The 16,008-nt window shown below is 56.4% G+C and overlaps 4 protein-coding genes across 4 annotated transcripts; 1 reads left to right on the top strand and 3 right to left on the bottom strand.

Moving 5' to 3' along the window:
- Nucleotides 1–100: 100 nt before the first annotated feature.
- On the bottom strand, nucleotides 101–1,215 carry CHGG_07327 (uncharacterized protein; the record flags this gene model as incomplete). The annotated part of the gene is made up of 2 exons (XM_001224982.1): nucleotides 101–867; nucleotides 1,065–1,215. The coding sequence occupies 2 exons, from the start codon at nucleotides 1,213–1,215 to the stop codon at nucleotides 101–103; spliced, it is 918 nt and encodes a 305-aa protein (XP_001224983.1).
- An 878-nt stretch (nucleotides 1,216–2,093) lies between these two features.
- On the bottom strand, nucleotides 2,094–8,155 carry CHGG_07326 (uncharacterized protein; the record flags this gene model as incomplete). Its single annotated transcript, XM_001224981.1, has 3 exons — nucleotides 2,094–4,634; nucleotides 4,693–7,296; nucleotides 7,457–8,155. The coding sequence occupies 3 exons, from the start codon at nucleotides 8,153–8,155 to the stop codon at nucleotides 2,094–2,096; spliced, it is 5,844 nt and encodes a 1,947-aa protein (XP_001224982.1).
- A 2,120-nt stretch (nucleotides 8,156–10,275) lies between these two features.
- CHGG_07325 (uncharacterized protein) lies at nucleotides 10,276–12,455 on the bottom strand (the record flags this gene model as incomplete). Its single annotated transcript, XM_001224980.1, has 3 exons — nucleotides 10,276–11,246; nucleotides 12,141–12,310; nucleotides 12,379–12,455. 3 exons carry the CDS (start codon nucleotides 12,453–12,455, stop codon nucleotides 10,276–10,278), a joined length of 1,218 nt encoding a protein of 405 aa, XP_001224981.1.
- A 992-nt stretch (nucleotides 12,456–13,447) lies between these two features.
- Nucleotides 13,448–14,233, top strand: CHGG_07324 (uncharacterized protein; the record flags this gene model as incomplete). The annotated part of the gene is made up of 1 exon (XM_001224979.1): nucleotides 13,448–14,233. The coding sequence occupies one exon, from the start codon at nucleotides 13,448–13,450 to the stop codon at nucleotides 14,231–14,233; it is 786 nt and encodes a 261-aa protein (XP_001224980.1).
- Nucleotides 14,234–16,008: the final 1,775 nt, after the last annotated feature.

The following is a 16,008-nucleotide window of genomic DNA, read 5'->3' as shown; positions in this document are numbered from 1 at the left end:
TGTGATATAGAATTAAAAAGTATAGTAATAATATAAACATAACCTATCAAATATATAGACAGAAGTACCGTGAATACGAGAAATGTTCATAAACCAATGTTTAATAATTAGCCGGGTCTATGGTCCGCGCCGCGCCCTTATCCCCACCCTTCTGCGCGTTTCCACCCTTTCCACCACCACCACCACCACCACCACCTTGCCTCCCACGGTGGCCCCTCCCGCCACGCCTCTGCTGCTGCTGCTGTTGCTGCTGATTCCTCCCACCAGCACCCGCACCACCACGGTTCGCGCGCTTGCTGCCGCGCCCACCTTCGTCCTTCTCAGCAGAAGAAGCAGCAGTAGCACCCTCAGCCCCCTCAGCGCCAGCGGCACCACGGCCGCGCTTGCGAGGGCGGTCGGGCAGCGCGCTGTCGAGCGCCGAGACGCGGTCATTAGCCACGCCGAAGCGGGCGACGCGCGCCGCCAGCTTGGCCTCCTCGGACTCCTCGATTTTGCTCTCGCCCTCGCCAGCAGCAGCAGCGGCGGGAGTGATGCCGAAGCGGGCGGCGCGCGCGGCGCGCTTCTCGGCCTCGGACTGCGCGTTCGTCGGCGGCAGGTTCTGCGTGAAGGCCGGCTTGGCCGCCGCCGCTGCCGCCTCCTCGGCTGTGCTGCCCTCGGCGGGCGCCGCGGCTTCGGTTGTCTTGGCCTCTTCGGTGGTGGTGGTGGCAGCCTCGTTCGTCGTGGTGGGAGCTGCCGTTGAGGTGGCGGGCTTTGTCTCCGTGGCGGCAGGCGCAGCAGCGGGCTTCTCTGCTACGGCATCCTTCTTGGTTGATGGGAGGTCGTCGTCCTCGTAGTCAATTTCGTCTTCGGCAGCAGGCTGCGCGGAGTCTAGCGACAAGTTATAGTCAGCAGGTGTTTTCATCGTGCATTTGGATCTTGGGATAACAATTATATCTCGAGGCGATCGGCCGATGTCCTCGACCATTGTTGCGCTGGGGACGCTTTCCCGTATGCGGAACAATGGGGCCGTGCGACAAAAGTCGCATAAGACATGCGAGCGGTCAAGGGAGGTGATTAGAGCTTACCAGCTTGTGGCGCCGTGCTTTCAGCAGCCTTCTGTTTGTCGTTCTCTGTGAGGCGGGCGATAAGGTCGGCCTTGTTGCCGGTGTAAGGAAGGCTCCGTTCACCGAGCAGCTTCTTCAGCTCGGGAACCTTCATGGAGTTGTAGTCGGCCATGGCAAGGGCGGTTGCGCTGTCGCAACGCAGAACAACTGACAAGGTGCGGGAATGGCGTGAATTTCGAGCTGCGCGATGTTATGCGAATTGAAATTGAAGGGAAAGGTCTTGGTTGATTCCAAATTTAATGTGGGCGATGTCGGTGAGGTTGACAGGAAGAAGTGGTTCTGGGGCTGGAAGAATGAGAACAGGGCGCGCAAAGCGAACGCGTCGTTGCATCCAGATTTGGCAGCTTTGTTCTAACAGACAGGGGTGCTTTTCTGGGGCGACTATCTATTGGTTATCATGGTATCGTTGTACCAAGTTCTGCTCCACCTGTATGATGTTATCGATGTCAGACAGGTCGCCCTCGGCCAATTGTTGTCATCATCCGATCGCAGCCACTGATGACAAAAGCTCAAAACGTCATAGTTATTGCAATTAACAACACTCAACCCTCTTCTTCTTCATATTTCTAAATTCACAAAATATTATTTCTTAGCGTTGAATGGTTCTAGCAGAAAACAACAAAAATGATACGCTATGCAACCTCGGAAGCAACTCTATCGCCAATATGGGTATAGTATGGGCAATTGACAAATGAGACACCCCAACCAAGTCGAATGTGTGGTGAAAGACAAGCAAGGAGAATACCGAATCCAAAGCCCCAGCTCCATGCAGCATGATGATGTTACCGACCGGCTTCCCGCCAAAACAAACTCCCCCAAAAAGCTGACCACAACTCCCCCAATGTCTCACGACCATCCCTGTCCCTTTCCATTTCTCCCTCGCCATCCCAACCCCCCCAATAAAGGAAAACAATGGAGAGCAGAAAAAAAGACAAAGGGAAAAACATAAAAAAAAAAAACGGAAAGAATGAGTTAACCCCCCTCCTGTCTTCAACCCATCATCAGCCCCGGCACCTCGGTAGTCAACAACTGCATGATCCACCCGGCCTGCTGCATACTCTTACACTGGAAGCACCACTTGGTAACCTTACCAGCGATCGCCCCATTCCTCGGGGCCACCCCAACATTGCCCTCCTCATCCCTCAGGTTCTCCCACACGCTGCACATGACACCCTTGCTACCCAGCAAGCTGAAGCATTTGGAGCCCAGGACGGCATCCAACAGGATGAGCGGCCGGTCCGCGTTCTTCTTGGTCGCGTGCGTGACAATGACACGCTTCTCGAGGCCGTTGTACAGGGGCAGCTCTTGACGCACCCCCGGTGGCGGGCGGCTGATGTGTAGGACGCAGTCGCCCTTGTCGAGCCAACGGTTGTTTTGCACGTTGAGGTGGCAGCGGATCTCGAGCGGCTGGTCCGGCGAGAAGGGCTTGGCGAAGCCGGAGCTCCAACGGCTTTGGCTGCCCGAGTTGGAGAGCGAGATGGATGCGCTGCGGGGAGGGGTGATGGAGCCCGACCCGGATCCCCCGGAGCCGGATCCTGAGGTGTAGAGGCTGCCACCCCCTGACGCTGCCGCTGCTGAGTGAGGCCGTGGCTTGTCAAGCGTGGATTCGTCGATGTTGTAGGAATTGTTGTTTCCGCCGCCCATGAGGCGTCGGAGGAAGCTAGTGGCGGAAATAGTCGTCGAAATGCTGCCCTGGGAGACGCTGGGTGCGCGGGTGGATGCGCGGTAGCTGTTCTTGCGGCCGAACCAGCTGCGTCGTTGGCTGGAGCCTTCATCGCCCGCGCTGCCGTCGCCGGGTACGGGTTGCATCTGCCCGAATGATTGGAAGCGAGCCTCTTCGCTGAGCTGGATGTATCGAGCATTGTTCAGGCGGCTGTTGTGGACAGACTCGTAGAGGTCTCTGGCATCGGCCTGGTTGACAGTACGGAAACGGAACATGCTGGCTTCAATCTTCAGCCGTGCCTCGGGGGACGCTGGGCTGCGGACCTCGAGGTCGAGCGCTGTGCTGCGGCGGATCATAACCACCGGAGTCAAGATTAGGGTAATAAGCGGTACGATAGTTCCAGCATCCTTGTTGCTGTTGTCTACTTCGGATGTGCCCGACGATTGCAGGGGGTATGCTTGTCGGTTGGAGTGTTGTTCGCTAAGGGGATGCACCTCCATACACCCCGGGTGGATAACGATGGAAGCCGGCTGGCCGTCATTGACGTCTTTCCAGATGCCCTTCCGGGCAGACCAGTACGAAACGGTCCCGACATACTTTGTCACCGGCCTCTCCGGTCGCGAATCATTTCCGACCGCGAGCTCCATTTGGGACGCCGAGTGAGAGGGTGTGACACTGTTGTCTGAAATAACCGATGCAGCTGGAGCCACCTCGGGTTCCTTGATGCTGTATCCGGGGATGGTATCGGGCACTTCATCCTCGTCGAGGTCGTCGCCGCCGGATGTTTCTGACGAGTCGGATTCGTCGTCGCTCGCAGTGCAAGAGCTGTCAGATGACACATCCGAAGGAGTGTATTCATGTTTCAACGGGGAGGACATCCGGCGCTTCAGACGAGTCCGTCGGCGGGACTCTACAGGAGGAGCGAGCAGACCGGTGCTCTTTGAGCTGAGATTGCGGTGGATGGGTGGGGGAGGAGCCCCATCCTCCCGGTATGGTGTTGTGTTGGGAGGTGCTTTCACGATCTTCGGCACATCTGCCGAAGAGTGGTCCCAGGAAGACCGCCTTGTGCTTTGCTCTGGGCGGTCTAGAGTGTAGTTCTCCTTAGCGGCCATGTCAGGGTAAGCATAACCGGTTGCAGCCGGCGGCGCAGAACCGCCATGCTGTCCTCTGCGGTGCCGGGATGGCGTCGTAGGTCTCTCCGTGTCGGACGACCCTAAGCTTGACACGCTTACTTTACGCTCGCCGACGGGAACATCTGTTGCGCCTGTCTTCGGCGATGTTGATCCCAGCACCATGCTGGCTGGCCTGCTTCGGGTTAGAGGCGGCATGGGATGGCTTCCCAGAACGCGGAGCCAGTAATCGATCTGCTCCTCACTATTTGTTGAGATCTTCAGAAGCTCATACCAATCGTTCCCGTTATGGCTGCCGCGTATCATGACGATTAGGGAGTCGTCATCGTCGCCCAGTCGGGCGGAAATGTATTGTCTGGGGACCGGTGGGAATAGTAGCCATGAGCGGGTATTGTTGCCAAGTTCCCTAATGAGAATGTCGCCCTTGTCTTCGGGAAGCGCCGGGCTATCCCTAAAGATCATCTCAACTTGGCAACCTAGCCGCTGGCCGCTTGAATGCTCCAAGTCAAGGGAGAAGACGTCTAGCGCGGCGACTTGGCGCGTTCGGTTCATGATTATGCCGTCAAGAGACAGCAGATTTCGAAGATCGCGACACCGTGAGGTGTCTGTGTTGTTCGCGTCCTCGTCCATCATGCGAGCGGTCTCCTCTCGGTGCCGCTTGCGAGCCTTCTCCTGGAGGGCCGTAAAGACTGACAACAGCCGCTCAGCGTCACGGGTTTCAGTAATTGCCACGGCAGCCTTCAGACTGAATGTTAGCATTGCTGTTTTCGGCGGGGATAGCAGAGTAAAAACTCACCTTGAGGAACTTGACCATCCACTTGACCCTGATTAACGGCCGCTTCAGAAGGAACGCAACATCAACCCGCTCCCCATTTTCCCCAACGACATCGCCATCCTCATTCAGAGGAAGCGCGTTCAGGAGTGAGTCCTCATCATCAAACATGCCGTTTCTTGGCGCAAGGTTGATGATCAGCCCCTGGAAGCCAAGCCTCCAGACGTCCAGGTAGCTATCGTAAACTGGCGAGACATCCTCGAGCCAGAAGAGCAACTCCGAGATGTCATCGAGGGGCACTTGTTTGTGGAAGTTCCTCAACTTCTCAAGCGCCATGCCCATACCAACCACCGACTTGACCGTGGCATCCGCCTTCGCTTCGCCAACACCACCGTTCATGACATCTCTTAGCAGCACTGGGACCACACCGTCAACCAGAGCTTTCAGCTCTCTTCCGTAGAAATGCTCATCATCCGCAAATTCATCCAGCAGTTCATCGGTTCTGCTCTTGTTCGCTCTACTCGGCCTACGGTGAAGGCTATGTGACGATTTGATGCTCTTGGAACGCCTGGGCGCGACCAGTTGGCCGTTATCCGGCAATGAAAGAACCGACACAAAGTCCGAGTGTTTTGTGAGACGGCGCTTGAGGCCTGACTTCTGGCTCTTCTGCCTCGAAATATCGGTTGACTTTGTGAACGCCGTCGTCTGGGTGACGGTAGTGTGAGAAACATCAGAGTGTGCGTCCGAGCTGATCGTGCTGCCGACCTCTTCCGACACGATTGTTGATAGCTCATGAACGCCGGTTGTTGGGGGTTTCCTTCGTTGAGCCTCTTGGCTCGAAAGGTCAGACGAAAGCATGGAATCGTAGGTGGATGAATAATAACCGGACGAGTAATCAGATGCAGCAGGCCCCTTGCTCCTGATTGTCGACTCATAATCATCTCCTTCGTGGTCGCTCTCGTCATCGGTTTCGCAGCTGGGGTACACTGTGGGCGGGAGCTTATGTCCGGCAGACTCGCCCCGGAATGCTTCCTTCAGTAGCTCCCGGAACGGCTTTTTACCGCCCGTTTTTGCTGGAGGCGCAGCTCCCCTGGTTGCCCGTCTCCTCTTGAGCCCAGCCGATGAAGCAGGGGGGGACTTGGCCTTTTTGGGCGTCGCATCGCTATCTTCCTCTCTTTGCGACTCTGTATTGTCCTGAGAACCGGAGCTCTTCGTGAGAGTGGAGTCAGCCGTCTCTCTGGATCGGTCCTCGGATGCCTGCCTCGAGGGCGGCCTCGACGAGGGCCTTGATGTCGACCGCTTATGACTCTCCAGCGCTGCCCCCGGTGATTCGGGAGTGGGTTTCCTGTCCTCGGCCAGCGCGTTCCGTGTGGGCTCCTTGAGGGCTGGCGCGCTTCGCGTGGGTTCCTTGGGGGCTGGCACATTTCGTGTGGGTTCCTTGGGAGCTGGCACATTTCGTGTGGGTTCTTTGGAAACTGGCGCTTTGCGAGCGGATTCCTGAGAAACCGAAGCCTTGCGGGCGGCTTCTTGGGGGGCTGGCGCCTTATGGGAAGAGTCCTGAGGAACGGGCTCTTTGCGAGCAGGTTCCTTTGGGGCCGGCTCCTTGTGGGTGGGTTCTTGCGAAACTGGCGAACTGGCACTGGGTTCCACAAATGGATCAACCGTGCCGTTCAGCCAAGATTCAATGCTCTGCGGTTTGTTGGTCGCGACGGGCCGCGGAGGCTCAGCCATCTCTTGAATGATGTCCTTGGCGCCCGTTACGACCTTCTTAAAAACCTTGGGCATCGCTTTAAAGCTCGGGTTTCGTTGTTGAGCTTTGGGCCTTTTGACGGTGCTGTTGCGTGCATCGGCACCCAGGGGTAAGTCAAGCTCACTGAACGCCGAGTACCCAAAAGGAATATCTGCTAGTGACTTGTTCCCCAGAACTGTAGGAGGTACCAAATCAGACTCGCCATCAGAGCCTACTGGTGAAGGAATTTGGCGCGCGGTCTCAGACTCAGAGGGTCGATCCTCCGGAGGTTCCACGGTCCGCAAATTGGGACTACGGTTTCGCCGCTTTGAGCGTCGCCGCCGAGGGGCTTTTTTCTTGGTGGGTGTCTCAACCTCGGTCTCCGGATCCTCGATGACCTCGATCACATCATCTGAACCTGGGGACGGGGCGCGTTGTGCGCTTGGCGCCTTGCTGCTTCTTGCTGCCGGAGTGGGCCCGGAGGAAGCAGGGCGTACAGGTGTGTCGTCGGCGGACACATCGGGGCCTGGTCGGACTCGAATACCGTCGGCTGTGAGCGGGCTGTCAATCGGCCGAACACGGATCCCGTCGTCTGGCAGCTTGGTCTCGATAGGCCGCACCCGAATGCCATCATCAAGGGGCTCCTTCTTCCGGACGGGAGGTATCCGAATGCCGTCTTCGGTGTCAGGTTTCGGTTTTCCCGGCTTCATCCTCACCGGGTTGACTCGGATGCCGTCATCGACCGGGGGCTTTTGCGTAGGTCTTATCCCCGGGTCGGATGCGATTACGCTCGGGGCGTCTTCCTCGACGGTCAACGTCGCGCCAGATTTCCTGTGACGATATTGCTTCACCTTGGGTGGCGGAGGAGGTTCAGGGATTTCCACCCTTCTGGGCCCAATCTTTGATTTTGTTTTGCACCGTGGGATTCTTCGCTGTTCGTTGCAAGAAGTCCTTGGGTATTGGCATTGGCGTCGAGGTCGGCTCAGCTTTTGGTTTTGCCGAGCGGTCTCGAGGTGAGCTCTTGCCCTTCCTCTGCTTCATCCAGTTATCGTCACTGACAATCCTTTTTTTCGGCGCCAGCTTGACCACCACGGGTGGTTTGCTGGCCGATGTCCCCGATGTGGCGAGGGTTGGCTTCTCTCGTTCTGTTTCGTCGCTGGCCACAGCATCCTGGTTCTCCTTATCCTCGGCCTTATCAGAATTGGGCTTCTTCTTTTTCGATTTCTGCCTCATCCTGATGCGCAGCCGGTCCGATTCCGTTACGCTCTCGGCGGGAACATGTGCGCCAACCTCGGTTGGTACGCTGGCGAGGTCGTCCGGTTCCGGCATCACACCCCCTTGCTGCTTCATGGCAGCCGCATTTCCCTTCTGCCATGCCTTCACCCTGTCCGTCACACCCCCGGGTTGCTGTATCCTCCGCACGGCGGCCGCGCGCATCTCCTGACGCAATTCCTCCCGCACGTTGGCCGCATCTGCCGCCATGCTTTTCCGCCGCTGTTTCATAGCCTCCCGCTGAGCAACAACGCGGGCCGGTGATTGACGGCCGAGGAAGAAGTCGCCCAAAAGGCTAGGCTCGACCTTTTTCTTGTTAGCCGAGGCATTGCCGGCGGCGGCTGGTGCGCTCTTCGGGGTGGCAGCGATCGGGGCCGAAGCCCGTTTATTTGTTGGTGTTGCCGCATTGGCATATTTGGCGGTCGAGTTGCGCTGTGGTGTTTGTGGATCTACCGGCTGTGGTTCGTCTTGTGTCGGCGGTGACATGATTCTAAGAAAAGGAGAGGACGAGGGACCCGGTCAGCAACCTGCATTCCTCAAGCCTAGTGGTGTAGCAAGTTGTGACATGACGTGAAATTTCAGAAGTTTTTCTTGTTGATCGAAGAAGAATCCACCGTCGAGACCCCGAGCGGAGAGCGCAGCTGCCAATCGGGTGCAGAGTGCCTGGGCTCGGGGGCTGACGTTTGGGGGGAATAATCAACAAACAATAACCAGGGAAACGGGACCAACCCACCTAGGTCACCTCGGTGAACCGCATAACTGCCGACGATCTGCGCTCCAGATCGGATCTGTCCGCTCTCTGCCGGGGATGGGACGATATCGCTGGTGATTTTGGTGAATTGAGCTGGATCATGAGCACACTACCGTCTTAAATTTGACAGAAAATGAGAATGACGTTGCGCAGAGGAAAGAAGGTGGAAAGAGATGAGAAGGCCTGCGGCACTCTTGCCAAAAGCTTGAAATGGGTTGGCTCAACGGGCCGCTGCAGAAAGCTCCGCTAGAAGCAAGCACCCATCAGCTGTGCTGCGCAACACAACCCGACCCGGCAAACTGTCAATGAGACCGAAGCCGTCTTCCTCAGGATTTTGCGCAGTCCGTTGGGAAGAAAGAATTCAAAACCCGCGCCGCTTGTGCTTCTTGTCGGAAAACCGAGTGAAACGGGCGCTTCCTCCCTCGAAGACAGCGCCGCAAGCTTTCCCGCTGTCCCGTCCAATGACGATAAACATTGGCCGCAGCAGCCATCGAAGGTAAACAAATCGAGGGAGGGATGCTTGGATGCCCCACCCCCCCTGCCACACTTTTTGCTTTCCTTGGCCCGAAGCCCACGATGCAGAGACCAGGGAGTCCGGGCCAATGAGCGTCGGACGGCCAGCCCAGGCTTCCGCATCCAGCATGCAACAGCGGGGCAGGTGCGGCAACCACCAAAGCCGTCAGCTGCGCAAGTCACCGACACCCCGAGCAGCTCACAAGTGCGCATCGGCGCAGCCACTTCGGCTTTTGCGCATCGCGGTATTTGTTGGCTGAGGGTTGCAATTGCTTCCACTATGGCGATCACACCGACGACCTATATGAAACAGAAGTGTCGGCCTCACCGGACAGAAAGCTCATGAGGCTATCTGAATCTCGCCGTTGAGCTTTCCGATCTTCCTCACCGCATCGGACAGACCCTTGGAGCAATCCCAGCCATCTTCTCCACACGTCTGGCCAGACGGTTGACAGCGTGGCTCGAGCGTGGCCCCTGACATCATCACCGCCCGGATCTCGAGTGGAGATTCTCGGGAGCGCTCAGAGCGGCATCGGGAACGGAACCCCTGGCTGCGGAAGGAAGCTCCACACGGGCCGGGGGGGATATATATATATACATATGAATGGCAGGCTTTGCCGCAAGGTGACAGAGAGGTTCGAAGGGTTCCAGAACGATCGGTTATAACTGAAGGGATATTCATTATACCGAATCTTGCAAGTTTTTCTGGCAGAGAAACCGGGCGACACAACGGTGTAGCTTGATCCGAGGAGATCACCAACAAGAACAACACGTATTACATGCAGGTCATCGCAGCGGTTTCTGTGGGAACGTATGCAGGAACTTGTCAATGCGTTTATGGACGCAGCCAACTGGACGAATATTGCAGATGCACCTTCAAATCTACAACACAGTCAAACAGTGTCCTCAACCATGAGACTTTGATCCAAGCTCCAGTTCAGTCTGAAGTCAGAATTGCTAGATACGACCCTCGTCTCAAATAGTTGGTCCGATCCCGTATTCAAGTGATCGCCCCTTGGTCAAGTTTACAGCACGATCAGAAGTGGGACAGGGGCCAAGTTTTATCAAGTACCAGACTTGATACAGTTTCTTGCTGCAGATGCCCTCCTACATAATATCAGACTACCTAACCACCTAACCTAACCATTACCCAATTTCCCAAGCCAGCAAAGCGGCCACCCCCAACAAAACAAAAAAGTCAAACAAGAGACCAGACCGCCGCTCACTCCAACTCAACGCCTTGTTATGTATGTATGCAAAGCTCTCAAACTCCAAGAACATGCAATCCACTCCGGTATGATATGATATGACAAGACATGAGTGAGATATGTGCCTCATCAAATTAATACGTGGCCCCACGACCATCCACAGCACCCCCAACATCCCCAACATTCACCGCCACCACCGCCGCCGGCAACACAAACCTCACCTTCGGCTTGTTCGCCGCCGGGATATCCACCGGCCCACTCCCCAGAAAACTGCCATCCCCTCCCTCAGTGTATAGTTCGGCCTCGGGCTCCTCCTCGATGGCCCAGACGTCCGGGCTCGGCTCGCGCCACGCGTGCGGTGAGAGGCGGGCCGGCGCGGCGCGGGTCCGTCTGCTGCCGGGCTGCTGCTGCGGGCCGCCGCCCGCCGCACGGGACGTCGCACGGCCCCGGCTTGATGTGCGGGGCGAGTGCGGCGACGGCGGCGGCGGTGGGGCTAGGCTGTCTGGGTAGCCGACATCCTGTTTTGGGTAGTGGACCTTGAATTTGTCCTTGAGGCGGCGGGGTAGGCTCATAGAGCTGCCGCGACGTGGTGGCCAGGAGCTCTCCATGTAATCGTACTGTTCGTACTCGTCCGGTGTGCCGGACAGGTCGTAGTCGAGGTCGGGGGTGGCTGGTGACCGTGGCGGTGTCGGGGGCCGTGGAGGCGGCCGGCTGAGCCCCTCTAGGCTTGATGGGCTCACGCTCCTGACGATGGGAGCTGGGTGTTTGGCGTCCTCGATCCCGGCATCAAACTCCATATCGAAGTCCATGCCGTCGTCGCCGGAACAAGAGTAAGGTGCAGGGGTCAGGAAATACATGAGGGGATCCTCCTCCATGTTGGATAGGTTGAGGTCCTCAATCTCCCCATCGTCTCGCTCGATACTGGGTTGGAGGAACATTGGGTTGGACAGCCACGAGTCCCGTGGTAGGTGTTGTGCGGAGGGCCTAGAGGCGGGCATCCTGTGGACTTCTAGGCGAGAAATATCAAGGAAAATAAGACGCCTTGGTGGTGAAGACGTTTCGGTCCTCCCGTAAATGGCGGTGGGAGGAAACACCGAAAATGAGGCTGTTCAATGGTACCCAGAGGAAGACAACCGTCACCGGCCTTGCCGGTTCAAAAATGTCCTGTCAGAAACGATGGTTGAGGGCTATGATATTGCGTATCCACTAATGCCGTGGAACATGAGAAGACAGAAAGGGAAGAGAGGAGGGCAAGTGGCCAGCTGAGGACGGACATGCCGCGCAGATATGTAGTGAACTCGGAAACCATGCACATTGCTGCTGATGCTAGCTCCCCACCACCAACCTTCAAGGACGGCTGGCGCGGTCACCTTTCCTGGCAAGTCACCGGTCAAGCAAGGTGACAGGTCTGAATTTCGCGGGGCAATACAAGGCGCCCTCCCTCCAACTTGCGGCTGTGTGGGTGGGTGTGGACTAACGGTGATGGTACGCTGGTGCGCCCCCGCGCCCCGGGTGTAAGGACGCTTCCAAGGAAAGGAATGAAAGCGAGCATCACGGGCAATCGAAGGGGGGGGTAATGTGTCTGCAAATACTTGCAAAAAGAGGAGCGACATCAAGAAAGGCCCGGCAAAGTCGGAAGTCGATTACGAGTCTCTTGGAATTCTGACTTCAGAATGCCGCCTTCTGACTCGACGCGTGACAAGGCCAGCAGGCTGAGCTGAGACCAGACCGAGAGTGGAAACCACCAACTCCGACATCTGACTATCCTCCGCCCCATTAGGAATGAGAGGCCGAGACCGAAGCAGCCGCTATCTTTTCGGATTCTCATCCATGTGTGTCGATGAGTGTCGATGAGCATCGATAAGTGTCGATAGCTGAGGTCGCCGAGCTGAAAAAGAGTGCGGTTTGTGGGTGGAGGGTCAGGTTTGGTTGTGGTTTGGCGATCTTCCGAGAAGCGGCCCAGTCATTTTGCTCGAGAAATGAAGGACTCACGACGTACCTGCATGGTATGCCGCCAAGTCCGTGAACGGCAGATGACCAGGCTGCCCGACACCCTCTTCCCCGGAATGATTCACATCGCAGATCGAGCGAGTGAAGAGGAATACCGAGAAAGATGCGAGGCTATCAACGAGTCGGGGAACTCCCAGGTCTCGTCGAACTCGATCCTGGCTGTCAAAAAGCAAGAGCGGCAAACTTACAGGGGCTGCTGCACGCACTTTACGCGTCTGCAAGGCAACCGCGTTGTCACCATCTTTTTCTTGCTTGGGCTTCTAGGCTTCTCTGCCGTCTCTGCCGTCTCTGCCGACTCGCGCATGTCAAGGATTGTTGATGAGTGGCGCGCCCCGCGCGAACTAATACCTCAGCCATTTGCATATCGCGCGGCCGTGTTACGAAACGCGGCATGCCAAAAGTGGAAATTCTGACTTGTCTTTTGTCAGAGTTTGGGGGTCAGTCAAATGATGGTGCATGTGAGCCCGAAGCCGAGTCCCTCCGATAGGGAAACCCTTGCTTATGACGTAGTTAGGCTTGCCAAGCCCCGCTCAACACCAAGAGGCTTCTTTCTCAAGTTGGTGAAGGATGCCCGTTTGGAAGAACGGGATGTTCGTTGGCGGGGAAGGAAGCCCTCGAAGATCAACTAGCGGCCTTGAAAGGCATGTTGAGAAGATGATCTTGATGCGGGGTTGAGGATGACGAAAAAGTAGGTTTATGCCCGCCCACACTCGGGCGCAGAAACAAGGCTGGACAGAAAAGGAGATTCATGTATAGGAAAATAGAAAAGTGATGAGAGAAAAGATCGAGAAAAAGGGTCCAAATAATGAAATCAGGGGGGGTAGAATGGGATCGAGCAAAAAAGCTTCCGATCACCCTCGTTCTTTCCTACCTAGGAATCGAGCATTTCCATACACTTGGAATCGCGTTCTTTTTACCCAGCTGGCGCCGCCGCCGTCAATGCACAGCTGCTTGGCAGCCGCCAGCTCTGTCTCGTCGGGTAGGTACAAAGTGCCGCAGCCTGTATCCGTAAGCACACCTGTATCTTTTACTCGTAGGCAGGAAATCCTCAACCCCAACAGCTAAACTCTGTTTCGAGTATCTACTGGCTGCCGCCTCGTAAGATTATTTGGCAGACGCATCAAGACTAGACTGATAGCGACTACTATCGGTCTGCTAACCGCACGCCTTACCCGAAAACGCGTGTTCCACGCCCCAAGCCGCAGCCATGGCCACCCCGAACTTCGCATCACTTTCTCTTCGCCTTGTCACGTTGAACATTCGGGTTGATACCAAGGCCCGCCCGGGGGAAGAGCCATGGTCGGTCCGCTGCCCAAGGCTGTGTGCACAGTTAAGGTTATTACCTCCGGGCAAGACTCGCCATTCGTCTGCCTCCAAGAAGTCCTGCATTCTCAGCTCACCGATATCCAAGCACGGCTGGGGCCTTCTTGGGGACGTATCGGTCAAGGGCGGGAGGACGGGAAGGAAGCCGGGGAGTACTCTTCGATTTTCTTCCGTGCAGATCACTGGGAGTGCGATCGCAGCAGGACATACTGGCTGTCTCCAACTCCTGAAGTGTCTTCGAAGGGATGGGATGCTGCTTTTGAGCGGGTCGTCACTATCGGCTCCTTCCGCCACAAGAGGACTGGGGCAGTTGTGGTGGTCATGAGTACCCACTTTGATCATGAAGGGGAGGTTGCCCGCGAGCAAAGCGCCCACCTTCTCCTCAAGCTTGCCAGAACGTGGTGCGGAGAGGGTGCCTTTGACCTGTCGGCTCCCGTATTCTTCGGTGGCGACTTCAACAGCACTCCGACTGGACGAGCATACAAGGTACTAACCGAACCGGGCATAGGAATGAAAGATATCTTTAATATCTTGCCGGCAGATGCAAAGTACGGGAACGAGGAGATAACCTTCACCTCCTTCGGAGACGATCCAAACCAACATCCGGCAAGAATAGATTTCTTGTTTGTACGGGACTTGGGCAGCCTTCGTTTTCTGAGCTTCAGCATCCTTCCCAACAGGTTCGATGAGGGGGTTTATCTCTCAGATCATCGGCCGGTGGTTGCAGACGTCGAGGTCTCAGTTCAAGTGGCCATGTGATGGCCGGAAGTGTGGGCTCCCGCTCCATCCCCCCTTTATATGTACACCAACACCGGCACTAGGCACTTTCATGTCAGTCTTTTGGCAAGAATTTCAGGGAAGATCCTGTGGCACTCTTCAAAATCAGGTATTTTCCTTGAGGCAACACGGTTGATGGCTCGTATCGTGTCAGGCTAGGTTACAGTTTCTACTAGGCTGCCATCAGAGACTGGGGGCGATTGTAAGACTCAGACCGAACCTCAACTGGTCTGCATGTCCCCAACAGCTGGACACAACGGTAACCGCTACGGAAGGTCCCTAATGTTTGGAATATTCGAGTGTTTTGTGACAGCTCAACTCAGCCAAGACCGGCGTTGCGAGGGACGAGTTCTCTCATCATGCCTCTCATCTACGGGCTGGTCTCTCGGCTGTCACAGAGGTATAAGAAGGCGTTGTGTTACCTGACGCACGATATAGTACGTGCAGACGACGATGGGGGTACGGAAAGAGCGGTGTGAATGAACATCGTGAGATCATTGTACACTGCTTGCTATGGTCACTGCAAGTTCCGTACGGTTAACCTTCTTATGAAGGCATCGCGAACGAAAGCGAGTCACCTCGCGGGCTTGTCCCACGCAAGCAAAGTCAGGCCCGGGAAATGCCAGCCATTCCTGGAGAAGAGGAGCCCGAAGCAGATCAATACTGGCAATCGTGGTTCTACTTCCAACATGCCCGCTCTGTGGTGACACCCGGCCGGCACTCTCGTGGAACACCCCTGCTCTCCCCTCACCAAGCGGCATCACGGGACCAACTCGACTGCGCCAGTTTCCGTGCAGCAAAGCGATCCCGCGTGGGAGTGCGTCTTGATGCGGAGATTTTACGCCAAACCCACTCGGGTTAGTAGGGCTACCCGCGATGTCGACTTGACTCACAAGCGCACTCGACGGCAGCTGGTGGCTGGCTGTTTGGAGAACCTGCGGAGAGATTCGGATGCCGGGCTGATGTCACCCTGGCCGGAGCCACTCGATTGTCCTGCTTGATTAACAATACCATATCATATGCAGCTGCTCTCGCAGGATGATGGCCGAGTAGTTCTTGTTGTTGTGGCGACCAGTCCAATCAACCAGGAGATTGCTTTCCAGAGTTGTCCTGTGTCAAACGTTCATCTAGGGATCCTGGTGAATGGCTCAATGCGCTTAACGCCGTGTTGGAGGGTATAAGTCGAGAACCATTGGTTGTTACAGATCAACTCGAGACGAGCAAGGCCAATGGGATGGGGACGGCGAGAATGAAACCCAAAACAAGCTGCTTCCCGCGACGATGGGTTTGTCTCATCCCTTGACAGGCTGGGGTATGTAAGCGGCCCCGGGGAACGTTCGATCGAGAACTCGTCGTCGTACTGCAATTATCCCGCATGAGATGATCGGCAGCCGGTGCTCCGGGTCGCTGGGGAAACGAACAGTTCTCGAGTTAGCATCGCCCGGTATAGCCGTGTGTGTCGCCGTGTCGTGCAGGAGCGAAGCTGCGGTTGAAAACTGGGGGTTATCGCGATGCAGCAACGTGATGCAGCAACTTGGAAATGGCGACATTTCAACGCTGCGGTTGCAGCACGGCGGCGTCAGACCAGATATCGAGACCGATGACTGCAATGCGCAGGACTAGTCTTGACTCCCTCGGGCCGCTGCCCTATGGGAATCGTCAAGCGGGCATTGGCCTGCAGAAGACTGCATTCCACGCCCGACGGCTCCAATGGGGGCCGCAAGCTTTCTAGGCATGGGCGAAAATGGTGTGCTGGC

Source organism: Chaetomium globosum, genomic scaffold, assembly GCF_000143365.1.
Source record: "Chaetomium globosum CBS 148.51 scaffold_5 genomic scaffold, whole genome shotgun sequence".
NCBI lineage: Eukaryota > Fungi > Ascomycota > Sordariomycetes > Sordariales > Chaetomiaceae > Chaetomium > Chaetomium globosum.
This window is presented reverse-complemented; position numbering and strand designations above follow the sequence as displayed.